The sequence below is a fragment of the Zingiber officinale genome, chromosome 5A (genome assembly GCF_018446385.1).
Source record: "Zingiber officinale cultivar Zhangliang chromosome 5A, Zo_v1.1, whole genome shotgun sequence".
Classification (NCBI taxonomy): Eukaryota; Viridiplantae; Streptophyta; class Magnoliopsida; order Zingiberales; family Zingiberaceae; genus Zingiber; species Zingiber officinale.
Window position 1 is genome coordinate 145,331,828 of NC_055994.1, and position 14,353 is coordinate 145,346,180.

Genomic DNA, 14,353 nt, shown 5'->3' on the forward strand with positions numbered 1-14,353 from the left:
ATGTTGATCATATTTAAAATAACTAAATAAAATTATTTATAAATTTTCGAAATATTTAAAAGAAAATATTAAATTAATGAGATAATTCTAAAACCCTAAGGGTATGTTTGGTTCAGGGTTATTCTCTATAATCTTGGTTATCCGACTAAGGTTATATTGTTTAACCCTGTTTGGTTCAGGGTCATGAGTGATTCCAAAGTTATATTTGATTCTCGCCACATCAGCAAAATTAGATTATATCCCGGAATTAGAAAACCTCCAAATCATAAGGTTTTGGACGATTCCGGGTTAAGTAAAATTTTTTTCTCAAATATAACCTTCCTTCCTTTCCTCTTCACGCAACATTTCTTTCCTTTTTTTTCGCAAACCCTAGCAGCGGCGACAGATTCTCTTCGAGCCAGCGGCGGCGGCGGCAGACTTCGGCTTGTCTTCTCCCACTTTGTCTTCTTCGAACCAACGGCGACAGACTTATCCCTCTTCGTCTTCTTCGAACCAGCAGCGACGACAGACATCTCCCGCTTCGCCTTCTTCATCGACGGCGACAAACTTCTTCTGCTTCGTCTTCTTCAAATCGGCGGCGACAACAAGCTTCTCCACCTCGGGCCCTTGGAATCATTGGCAGCAAGCTTCTCCATCTCGGTTGGAGTCCAACTTCAAGAGGATCTCACTTTGGGGTAAAACAAAATCATTTTTAAAGAGATAAAAAAAACTGATGCTTCGCAGATCGGCATCCAACAGCTGATGCTTTTTTTTATTGTCAATTTTTTGTTCGACATTGGTTTTCTTTCGGTCCAGATGGTGTTTTCTGGTTAGTATGCTTCCAGATTTGTGTATTTATCTGTCTTCAGTGTGGTTATCCTTAATAAATTTAGAATCTATTGCTATTGTTGATTATGATACATTAGTGATGTGTTTCAAGCTCTGCAGTTGGCTTTGAATAAAAGAAATTGTATTTTGCCCGTCTTAGTTTATAAAATTTTCACTTCACTTCTCATACTATTGTGTGTGATTGCACGTTTTCTTTGGAAGTGCAATAGCTGTTGATCTGTTTTTGGCAAGAACTAGAATTATAGTATAGCAACTGGAGACAATTCGAATCAATTATGCTTTGGGATTCTTTGACAATTGAAGTTCATGGGTCTCAGCTAAAGGTATACAAAATGTGATAACTAAATAAATCAAATAATAAATTACTGTCTTAATTTATCTTATTTTATTTTATTAATAAAAAATTAATCAAATAAATAATAACTTAATTTATTATTAATAAATAATAAATAAGCTGTAAAATAATCAAATATTATTTTAGATTTTAGACTACTAGTGTAGTCTAAAATAATAAATAATAATAACTAAATATTAATATTAATAATTTATTTTATTTTATTTTATTTTTAAAAAAATAATCAAATATTAACTTAATTTAACGGTAAAAATATTTAATCAGGGGTAATAAAGTAAATGTGAAATTAGGTTATACACTAAAACCTCCAACCAAACAGGTTTTTATTACATTATTTAGGATTGAACCAAACAACATTAGGTTATGTTGTATTCCCCATAACCTTGGTTATGTGATTATCTGGTAATCACATAACCAAGGTTATAAATGATGACTTGAACCAAACACACCCTAAGTTTAATGTCCTACAATCCTACCCTCACATGTTCCCTGCGCGTGCTCGTGGCGCCGTCTCCGGTTTTCTATACCGCAGCAGCCTCCCCTCTACTTGCAAGAAGCTTCGAGCTGCCGCAATTGCCGCCGCCGCCTTCCCGTCTTGTCCAAGCCGCGACCATCATCGCTTGGCCCCACCGTCTCTGCCTTCCGCCATGACCACCACCACGTCGCGTTCACTGCTCTCCCCGCCGAGAGTTTCGTCGCCGCTGCTCTCCCTGCCGTAAGCTTCGTCGATTCCGCTCCAGTTAGTGCGCTAGCGCTGCCACTGCGGATTCCTGTGCTCCGCCAGCGTTGCTCGGCTGTTCTCGGTTCCCCGTCGATAACAGCCAAAGCCGCCGCTTCCATTTCCCCACCACAAACTGCCGTCCGACACCCACTGCCGTCGTCGGATACACAGAGTGAAGGTACGTTGATTAATTAATCAATTAATATGTTATTAATATTATTTGATTGATTGGTAATTAAGATAAATTAGGATTAATAATTGATAGGTTGATTAATTAATTAATATATTGATTAATGAATAGGTTAATTTATTCATTAATAGATTGATTAGTTGATTAGGTAATAATTAGCTGTTGATTGATTTAATCAATTAAATTAGGATTTGTTCGTTAATGATGATTAATCAGTTTAATTGATTAAATAATTATATATAGGATTTAAATGATTAATAAGCCATTAATTAATCCTCGGATAATCTTTCTGAACAGTCTCTATAAAAATTTTCCTGCAGATGGAATTGACTGCTGAAGTAGCTGTTACTGCTGACACTAATGTTCAGGTTTTTTTTTTTTTTTGTTCATTGCGATATATGTGTGTTTCTTGGTTTTTGTATGAACTGTAATCCTAATTCTACTACCTTTTTCGCCTTCTGCATCTCTCATTTACAGGTTTTAAATAGGAAACTGGAGCTAGATCGAGTTTATTCTAAATTAGGTGAAAAGATTACCGGAATCTTTAGAGACTACATGACAAAGTAAGCTCAAAATGCATTTTTCTCATTTGCTTGGATATATCATATTACCTTGATAACCATCTAGGAGAAAATGTGATTTTCTCCCAGCTATTATTAGCTTTTCAACCCACCATGTGACTCATGCCCTCTGCTCATATTGTTGTGTGTCAACATTTTTTGCTGTTGTAAAAAAAAAAATGGTCTTGTTCTTGTGGATAATATAGGAAATTTTAGCTGTTGGTTATAAATCAGAGAAGTCTCAAGATAGTCTGCAGCTAACAAATGGGGGTTACATATAACCAGAATAAACTCATAGAGCATACTTTGTTTATTTGAAAGTACCATTTTTTTTCTTCATCTTATAGTTCAAAATTATCAATTTTACATGTGTGGGCTTCTCATACTATTACTCATTTGCTCTGTTCTATAACATAATTGAATGTTACAGTCCTGTTTTTACATGAAATTCACATTTGCAGGGTTACCGAGTTTGAGGAGCTAGCTGATGTGGGGAAGAGGTTTCTTACTGGATTTCACAGGGTAACAGGTATAGTTCACCAATGTTTTTTTTTAACTTTATAGATAGATAGCTGGGATTTTAGATTCCCACAGGAACACCAATCTGTTCTGACTTTGGCACAGGCCGGTCAATCAGTGTTAGTAGCCTATCAATCCCTCCATAACATGAGTTCAGTTGGTAAATATATCAACTGTTCAGTAATAATAGTATAATGTATAGACAACCACATGCACTGGTCGAGAGTCAATGCTAGCCATCAATGTCCAGCATAATAACATATGGCAGAATATAATGAAAACATGGATATCCATTAAGAATGTTCAGAAATCAAATGTTCAACAACCAAGTAGTATTGGAATAAGAAATTCCAATACAACAAAAGTTGGTACAGTGGAAGGATAATTACAGAAACCAGAAACACATGACATCTAAATCTGATTGCTGCATATCGCAGTTTCAACATTTTAGGAACAAGCTTCAACATAAATAAGGATTGTACCAGTTCAGGTCAAATCTACTTTAAGACTTCAGAATAAGAACTGATTGCACATGAAGATGTTTTATATATATAGGACTTGAGGCAGTATTTTATGATCTTTTAAATTTTAAATTGTTCTTAAAAGGATCTTAAAAATTCAAACGCATGTTCATGGTTTCATAATTTTGCACTTGTTGAGAAGATATGAACTTGACTGTCAATTGACTATCTGTTTGTATCTTCTCTTCATATTAAATGTTTTTTTTATCAAGTTTGTCATCTCCTATTGCTTATTCACAGATATAATCCTTGCAAAATATGGCATCATTGCATCTTTGCCCTTTTTGATCTTCTGTATTACTGAATCGACATTTTATTTATTAAGCCTTTGAGAATCCTGTTAACTCTGTGATGGAGAATACAGATTATGATTAGGAACTTGCCCTATTTTTCAGTTGCATGACTTTCTCATTTTTGACTTAACTACTCATGTCGTCCTTTTTCTCTTGTGCACAGCAATGTTTAGGACGGTTGAACTTCAGAAGACTTCAAACAACATCAGTAGGATAATTGATGCTAACTGGAATGAACATATGAAAACTTATGTTGAAGCAGGGTGCAAACAACAGTCACAAAGTGTTCAAAATATGTATAATTGTAAGTTGTTACCATTCATGCAAACGAAACTGGCTTGCAAGTCACTTTTTGTTCTCAGCTAAATTATTCCTTCTTGAAAAATGTATTTATAATGCACATAGGAAACTGAATATTCACAAAAATTAATTCATTGGAATGAAGGTTTAGAAAAAATATATAGCAAGAGGACAACATACACTCAAAAGCTTAGTTTTATCTTAGTGATCTGTTTTTGTCATTGTTCAGGTTTGAGCACATATGCAATAGGATGAGTACATGCCTTCTGTTAGTGTCAATCTAACACTTCCTTTTTCATTAAGCAGAAGCCTAACAAGTATACATTTTAAAAGTTTAAAAGATAAAATAAGGAAAACATGCATTAAACTAACTTTCCATATTATTCACTTTTCAGCTTTTTGCTGTCCATCTTTATCCCTGGTCAAATATCTTGATGAGAGCTAACCTGATGATTTTTTTGATTCAGTCTCTTGATGTCTGAATTATATTTCTCACTATTAACATTTTTTTGTGCCAGCTCACTCTTGTGTTTTGGGATTGCGAGACAATTTGAAGAATGGTATTACTATTAACTCCCATGTGATTATCTTACTTTATCTGCATGTTTACACCAACAAGTTCCTTTTGTAACCTGCAGTTTTCAAATGTAGTGTCTTCTCATGGTAGGGGTTTTTCTATTAGAAAATCAAAATTCATGAAATTTCTCATTCTAGCCTCTCAATTATGTGTACTTTCTAGTTAGATTAATATTTTAATTAATGGTCTTTTTACTCAAATAAATATTATTAAGTGTTCATGATTTCAGCTGAAGCTTTGCTCAATGAACTTGATTGCCTAAAGGAAGATGCAATTGCTGTCACAGAAGCAGCAACCAAGAGTGCTACGGCTTTGGATGACTCTTTTTGTGAAGAAATGTTAAAAGATATTTCCTTTGAGGTAAACATAAATAGGAGGCATCTTAAGTTTCTTTTCGCGTTTTACATTTATTAGCATAGTAGTTTGCTCTATTTAATGATCAGCATTCAGAATTATTGTCAGATTTAAATTACAAAAAAAAATTACTTTTTGGGGTAAAGGATGATAATCTTTAACAAGTTAATAGACGAGAGATCCAATCTCTCATATGTAATTTGTTTAACAGAGAGCCAGTTTCAGAACATTTAGTCAACCAAGCAGACCAGTTTGATTTCTCATAAATTTGTTTGACAGCAAAAAGAAATTGTTGATTTTGATTATTTTTTCTTGGATGCCACATGAGTGTATTTAATAACTTTTGCTAGGAAGAAAAGGAACCATTGCCCAAGCATCCTCAAGATACATCAATATCAGAAGTCATGCTAATGAAGATCATCAGTGATATGTTGAAGCTCGACTATGCCATGCAGGTAGATGGATTCATAGAGGTAGTTTTTCATAATTCTCCTTCAATTGTTAATACAAATTTTTATAATGCAGAAAAATATTGTTTTGAACTTGAACATTGGGACAAGTGTATCTGAACTAGAAGGCTGTTGTCTCCTGTGGAATCTGCATCCATACATAGATGATGACATTATACATCGGGCATGGCAATATGTTCCCTCTCATGATCAGAGTTCGCGATAGTAGGCACCTCCCTCTTGCGTGAGTGAGGTCAAAATGAGGGTAAATCATGGCCTTTGGTTTCTTAATGGAACTCCATTATCACTGATTCCTTGGAGGTCTTGCTTTTGTCTGCTGTTGAGTTTCTTGTGTGGATTCAAATAGTAAGTTTGCCTTTGATCTTGTTCATAGAGTGTTATATTCTCTATTTTCATACATTTAATATTTAATTGATATATATTATGATTTATTAAGGCTTGGAGATTAATACATTGTGTGTTAGTAGGGTTAAGATCATGTGTAAGCTATTTTTTTTGAGAAACTGTGAAAACAATATGTTGATATTTACATAGAGATGATGATTGATAACTTGAGTTGTGATGCAGTTATTGATCCATTTTATGATTTTATTAAATTAAGTTGCTAATCTATAGACTCATTGTCAACTTGTGATGCTCGCACGGGTTGGCGTAGTTAATACCCGTATAGATGCTTACTCCAATAGATTTTAAGGTCAATTCTCAATTCGTGTAAAATGTCTTATTAGGTGTTTAACTTAGTCCATGCAAAGGATTACTGTGCTAGAACAAAATGCTCTGTGTGATTTATCTATCTATATCTTGTTGTGGGGCTGGTCATACTGACCACTTTGGATGAATGATATCACATTTTTACTCAAATTGTCAACTTGTGATCAATTGTTGATTAAGAATTGCTAAATTTTTATTTGATCTATGATGAAGGGCAGTCTTATTCATTTGATCATAAATAAGGCCTATAGGATTTAAATTCTATGGGTTGTCAAAAAACCATGGAAATGGAGTGATCCTTAATGGGCTAATGTGCCTTTCGATGTCCAATAGTAACTAAAAATCCCTTTGGTTAAACAAGGCTCACTTGTGAAGAAAAGGACCTAAATTTACTGTGATTTCCTTTTATAACTAGAACCATAGGCCGTTTCCCGTAGAGGGAACAATAGGCGTCGGGTCGACCTAGGGTTTCCGGTTGGAAATCCGAAATCAGACCCGAACAGTCCGGAGACTGTCATTATATTCTGTTTACTGTTATTTTGTGCTAACTTTGTTTTGCAGGGTATGTGTTTGGGACTAACACTTTTGCAGGACCAAAGGAGCACAAGTTAACCTCGGATGAACAGTGTCCGAGGCGCCTCCATGGAGCTTGGAGGCGCCTCGAGTGCGAGCCAGGAAAAGCCAGCACAGCAGACTGGAGGCGCCTTGAATGAAGCTCAAGGCGCCTTGGACCGAAGGCTGAAGGCACCTTGAACCAGATAGAGTTCGACCAAGTCTGTGCTGATCCACGCGTGCGACTCGGCAGCTTGGAGGCGCCTTGAATAGCTTTCAAGGCGCCTTGAACACCCTTTATAAGAGGGTTTCGACCAGCAGCTCAACACAACTCATTCCAAGTGATCCTATTGCTGCGTGCTGCTAAATCGACAACCCGGAAGTGCTGCGACTTGACACCAACGACCCGGAGCTTCGCTTTTTCATCCATTGTTGTCGGTATAAGATTTCTGGTTTAAATTAAGCTGTAAATTGTAATATTTGTAAACCTTATCGAGCTTATAGTTGTTTCCCACGGAAAGCGATCAAGGATCGCGGGCCTTCGAGTAGGAGTCGATCTAGGCTCCGAACGAAGTAAATCCTTTTGTTCTTTTTGTGTGTTTTTCTTTATTCCGCTGCGTGTTTTAACTCCGATAGTTTTACGAATCGAACGAAATAGCTACGAGCGCTATTCACCCCCCCTCTAGCGCTTTTCGATCCAACAATTGGTATCAGAGCGGGGTCGTTTTGAATCGGTGCAACCACCATTCAAAACAATTTTTCGTGGTATTTTCAGATTTTTCGGAGTCAATTAGAATTTAGCCTTATAGCTATATTCTAATTCTTTTCTCGAATCGGTTTTTGCTCGAAGTTGGTGCAACACCACTCGAGTCCGTTTTCTTTTAGATACTTCCCGCACTACTAATCCAGGACCAAGTCTTGAAATTTTCTTGTTGTTTATTTTTTCCTTAGTTGATCTAAAATGACCCAACAAGAGGGTTATAGCACTGTCCGTCCCCCGCTCTTCACCGGAGAGGACCTTGGTTACTGGAAGGGCAGAATGGAGAACTTCCTGAAGATCCAGTTCGAGACATGGATGATCGTCAAGACTGGTTTGGATCTGCCAACGGATAAAGACGAAAATCCTACACCCTGCGAGGATTGGGAACCTGCATTAATCAAGAAGGTGGAGGCAAATGTCAGAGCAACGTGTACCCTCCAGTGCGGACTAACAAAGGAGGAACTAAACCGCGTAGGTCCATTCTCAAGCGCCAAGGAGCTATGGGAGAAGCTGATCAAGCTTCACGAAGGGACCTCCGATACCAAGGTAAGTAAAAGAGATCTTTTACTTAATAAATTATATAATCTGAAAATGCAGGAAGGTGAGACGGCAAGTTCACTGCACGCAAGAATTCAAGACATCCTCAATTCTCTCCACGGAATCGGGCAAAAGATAGAGAATCGGGACGTCATAAGGTACGCACTAAACTCGTTTCCGAGGAGCATATTGTGGGCATCAATGGTAGATGCCTACAAAGTCTCCAAGGATTTATCTTCAATAAAGTTAGATGAATTATTCTGTGAGTTTTAATTACATGAGTAGACTAATGCACAGCCAACCGAGAATGGGGTTGCTTTGGTTGTAGGTACCAGTCGAACGCGCGAACCGAGATCACGACGAAGAACTGAACCAGAGTCAGAAGAAGAACTCGACTCAGATGATGAAGATGAAGAACTAACAACCGAGCTCATGAACCTTGTGAAGAGACTCTACAAGAAGAAGAAATACTTCAACAAGAAGGACCTAAAGAAGGCAGTCCAATCCAAGGAGGCTCAACCAAGTTCTAAGGTAAAGTTTGAAGTGATCTGTTACGGGTGCAACCAGAAGGGGCACATCAAGGCCAACTGCCCTAATCAAAAGGATGCAAAGAAGCAAAGAAGGAAGAAGGTCTTAAAGGCGATATGGGACGAATCTTCCTCAGAAGACGACGACGACGAACTCGATCAAACGAGTTTACTTGCGCTGATGGCCCGGGACCAGATCGACGAATCCGAGAGCGAGATCGAGTCGGAGGCCGAGTCCGAGCGAAGCCACGGATCCATATCCGTTTTCGAAGGGCCCGATCCCTCTGTAAGTATCCCTCGACTAAATAACTTAGTCAATTATTTATTGCGTAAATTAGCTAAGTCGAACCTTAGAATTAAGTCACTTCTAAAGGAAGTAGCTGTTCTTAAAGAAGTGACTGACTCCAAATCTTTGACTGAACCAGTTCAGACTGGAAACTCAACTCAAGTTCAAAAACTTGAAGAAGAAAACTCCAGTCTAAAAACTCAAGTCAAGGATCTGGAGAAAACACTAGAACGATTTTCTTTAGGTTCCAAGAATCTTGACCTAATTCTTGGGACACAAAGAGTCGTTTACAATAGAACTGGTCTAGGATTTAAAAAAAAAAATACAAATCTTATTTATCTCTTGTACAAAAATCAAATAGAAAAACAGTCCAAGCATGGGTCCCCAATTCCAAATTGATTAATCAAGTTGGACTTTGTCAATATTGGATCCCGAAGGATCAAATACACTACCTTGATAGACCATATCGAGGCTATGATCCATGGGGAGCAAAAAGAAAAACGATATTAATAAAAATTCAAAATTAAATTAAAATTAAAAATTTGAAATTAAATTAAAAATTTGAAATTAAATTAAAAATTCGAAATTAAATTAAAATTCAAAATTCAATTAAAAATTCAGAATTAAATTCAAAATTCAAAATTCAAAATTAAATTAAAATTAAAATTAAAATTCAAAATTAAATTCGAAATTAAATTAAAATTCAAAATTCAATTTAAATCAAATAAAAAAAATATAGAAGGAGGATCCAGAATAGCTGACACCCCTAACTAAACTACCCGACTGGGTAACTGAACTTAATCTACTCGAAATGGGTAAACAAGAGTAGACTACCCGGCAGGGTAATTAAGGTTAGATAAAATGGGCTAGGTTTAACTTGACCCACGGTACTGGTGAAGTTTTTGGATGATAGTACGTTAGGAAAGTTTGGGCATCGCATGTCTAGGAAGATATGACTTCAACCTAGTGCATTTGGCCAAGTGGAACTGACCGAAGTTACCCTTAAATGGATCCTAATTAGTTATACCAAGGTTTTGTACTAAGTTCAATGGGTAGGACTATTTGGAAAACCTCGAAGGCATGGTTACTTTAATGATGTCCTTGAGACTCACCATAGCCCAGAAGTTTATCCAAAGAATGCCTACTTGTTGAACCCAAAACTAAACCTGAATCTAACACAAAGTTAAACCAAACCCTAAAATTGAACCATAATTCATCTCAAAAAAATTATAGGATTTTCTGATTAAAAATTTAGATCGGGTGAGATGACTAAGGAATATTAATTCAAATTAAATTCGTAATTAATATTATTTTTTTCAAATAAAACTTAATTTCAAAATCATTTCAAAAACTTTTAAAAATCATTTTAAAAATCTTTTAAAAAACTTAATTTCAAAATGAATTGAAAAAACTTTTAAAAATCATTTAAAATTTTTTTTTAAAAAAATTTAATTTCAAAATCATTTGAAAAATCTTTTAAAACTTAATTTCAAAATTATTTGAAAAAACTTTTAAAAATCATTTTAAAAATCTTTTAAAAAACTTAATGTCAAAATCATTTGAAATTTTTTTAAAAAATCATTTTAAAAATCTTTTAAAATTTAATTTCAAAATCATTTGAAAATTTTTTTAAAAATCATTTTAAAAATATTTTAAAACTTAATTTCAAAATCATTTGAAATTTTTTTTAAAAATCTTTTAAAAACTTAATTTTAAAACTATTTGAAAAAATTTTTAAAAATCATTTTAAAAATCTTTTAAAATCTTTTAAAAAACTTAATTTCAAAATCATTTTAAAAACTTAATTTCAAAATCATTTAAAAAAACTTTTAAAAATCTTTTAAAAACTTAATTTCAAAATCATTTGAAAAAAATTTTAAAAATCATTTGAAAAAATTTTTAAAAATCATTTTAAAAATCTTTTAACTTAATTTCAAAATCATTTGAAAAAAAAATTTAAAAATCTTTTAAACTTAATTTTAAATTATTTTTCAAATTAAAAATAGTTTTCAAATTAAATCAAAAATTAATTAACTTAAAATAAATATTCAAAATTTAATTAACCTAAAGTTAAATTAACTTACCTAATTCAATTCTAAATTAAAAAAAAAAAAAGGCACACGTGGCGCCTGAACGAAGGCTCCTCCCACACAAGGGAGGCGCCCTCAATAGCGGCGGGAAATTTCCCGCCGACCTGTTTAATCATGATAGAATACTATCAGCTTTGTGCTTATAATCCTAGCAATGCCTCCTAGGTAAACTCTAAACACTTCCCAGTCAATTTTTACATAATCTTTGTGTTTATTTTGCCAATTTTTGTGTAAAAACGTTGAAAATAGGAAACGACGTCAAGTCAATCCCAATCCGGCTAGACTCCCATCAGCCAACCTCAGATTCCCAACTGACCAACTTAGGGCTACATTTGCTAGCTTTAAATTTAACCCTATCAAACCTAGATACGTAAATAGACCCTTTTTTAGTCAGTTCTGTCACCCATCGGTCCAGATGATAGAATACTATCAGCTGGACAAATTGGTTTATTGTAGTAATGCAATAAATCATGATTTGTGTGCACAGTTCTATCACAACCTTGAAAGGGTTGATGATAGAACATATTCCTCTAGAGTTGGTAGCATTGACATTCAGCTTACCCCCACTTTGTTACGTACCGCTTTAGGGCTTAGAGCGTCAGAGTGTACCTTCCTTTGCTACCCCGGTAGAGATCTGTCATTTGGCAATCCCTACTTTCATATTACGTTAGACACTATATATACGTATTTTTTTTGGGGGGGGGGGGACTACTCGGCTTGACTGAGTTCAGGTCAGTTTCTCTTAGAATCCAGGACTATGTCATGTATAGGGTCCTGACAGCCTGCATATTGCCGATCTCATCTCGGGATGTCCCGAAAATGCGATCTTCACATTCATTCTTTCTATATGCCTTGAGTCATCGGTTAGACATTGATATAGCCTTACACATGTTCCAGAACATCATCTCAGCATCTAGTACAGTCACTTCCTGTATAGTGCATATGCCCTACTGCCATATTTTGACTTCCATCTTTTCGACCATCGAGGATATAGATGTGACCAGAGGAACAGTTATCCCTTTAACCATATACGACAAACTAGGGTCACGCAGTTGTAGACTAGCCCATGCTGAGGTCAACGCTGATGGAGTTCTAGCCTGGACAGGTCGACCACAGCCAGCCGCTGCCCCTATCGATCCAAAGGCCGAGGATATACCAGGTGAGGGAGAGGAGTGGGACGACTTCTTAGCCGAGGACTTTTTCTCAGATCCTTCCACCTCTGCTGGACCCTCTACATCTGTTGGTCCTTCGACGTCGGCACCACTTTCTGTCGAGGACAGACTCACTCGGCTCGAGATCTAGTCCTCTCAGACGCGACGAGCTGTACTAGATAGCCATCGCTTCCTTCGATCTATGCGATCCGAGATGGTTGCAGGGTTCGCGTCCCTCCGAGGCGAGATACGGCGTCAGGGACAGCCTCAGCCGGCACCCGAGCAACCTCTAGCCGATCCTCCAGCTGACGATCCACCTGCTTGACTCTATCTTTTTAGATTGTCTGGATATGTCATTCACTCTTTGGATCTGGAGATTTCACTCACCTTTTGGTTGTATCTTGGAGTTGATTATCTTATGTTTAGCTGACTTATGTTTTAATTTAGTACTTATTTGTCACTTTTTTGTGAGTATAATTTCAAAACCACTTTTAAATTGTTCTTAAATATTCTAGGAAAAATAATAATTTTAAAAATCCCATTTTTCTTAGAATTTTCGAAAATTGGTTTTAGCCTAGGCTCTACCCTAGAAATCCTGTTCCCCTAGATTTAAGCCAGAGCATCTCACAAACACCTAGGTATACCTTGCTTGTGTTAGAAAAATATAGAATGGTGTGAGATGCATAGGGTATAGCCTGGACTCAAGAATGTTTATTTCTGTGCATCAATATGAGTCTGGGCGTTAAATACTTTATTAACAGTAATCAAGTCAAGTCTTCCAGCCTTAGTCAAATCTAACTGGACTAAATGACTTAACTTGACTAACCAGGTGAAAGCTGCTGCCCTCTAGGCAATCAGCAAGTAGCTAAAGGTTAGACAGTTGGTGAAGGAAATGGAAATATTAAGCTTAAGCATGCTTGTACTTTAGGGCTCTGATACCTGATCAAAACAAATTAATAAGTTAACAACTATTTAACTTGACTCATGCTTGGACTTAAGGACCAACTGAATAAATAACCTAAATTTTTAGCTACTCCCCCTGCGTCCTAAAAATTAACAAGTTCTTACTCCTAATTTTTTCAAAAATAAATATTATTTTATTCAAATTAAGCTAAGTATCTTTTCACTTAAGTTATATTTTCAAAATTCAATGTTTGCAAAAGGTTTAGCTAACTGACTCATATAGCAACCCTCAAACTTAGCTATCTTTATGAATTTTTGCTAAGTTACCTATAAGATTAATTCTATACTTAGCTAAAAGTATTAAAAGCATATTTCTTTACTTGCAAAAGTTAACTCATGGCTTTCAAAATTTTTTTTTGCTAAGTAAAAAGAAACTTCAAAATGATTTGCAACCTTTTTTTAAATTAAGAGAAAAATATTCCTTTTTAAAAGTCCTCTTTTAACTGACATTTTTTTTAGTAAAACTTAATTATAAGCTAAGTAATACACAAGTTTTTTTTCAAAGACTAAATATGTTTTCTTCTAGAAACTTAAAACTTGCTGTCAACTGGCTTATTTTTTGATAAATGACAAAAGGGGAGAGTAGGAAATTCAAAAAGTAAAAATCTATCTAATTCAAAAGTAAAAGGAAGTCCTGTATTAAGGGGGAGCATCACAAAGTTTAAGTGTTAGCTTAAGTTATGCTTTTATTTGAATTTATGTACTTAAGCTTGCTCACTTAAACCTTTTGATATATTTATGCATTTGTTTTAACTTAACTTTGAATTTGGGTTGCCATAATAAAAAAAGGGGGAGATTGTTGGTGCGGGAAGCATCCGACGATCGAACCTGAGTTTTGATAATGGTAAAGGATTCAAAGTTAAGGTGTGTTGTGATCTAACGTGCTTGACTAAGTGCTTCAGGAAAGTCCTAACTGTGGTTAGACAGGTGAAAACCCTAGGGGGTGGTAACCCTAGATCATAGGGGGTGGTAACCCTATGCGGAAAGTCTTGGTGGGTCGAGTGCTTCAGGCAAAAGTCCTAGAGGGGTAACTTTAAGTGGAAAGTCCTGGTGTCGCGAACCAGGTGAAAGACTGGACCAGCCGGGAA

General features: G+C 35.7%; 1 protein-coding gene across 1 annotated transcript; it reads left to right on the forward strand.

Annotated features, from left to right (window-relative positions):
• The first annotated feature begins 313 nt into the window (after positions 1 to 313).
• Positions 314 to 5,278, forward strand: LOC121980133. The gene is made up of 7 exons (XM_042532098.1): positions 314 to 674; positions 2,415 to 2,462; positions 2,572 to 2,657; positions 3,116 to 3,183; positions 4,151 to 4,291; positions 4,806 to 4,847; positions 5,094 to 5,278. The coding sequence occupies exons 2-7, from the start codon at positions 2,415 to 2,417 to the stop codon at positions 5,276 to 5,278; spliced, it is 570 nt and encodes a 189-aa protein (XP_042388032.1). The 5' UTR covers positions 314 to 674.
• Positions 5,279 to 14,353: the final 9,075 nt, after the last annotated feature.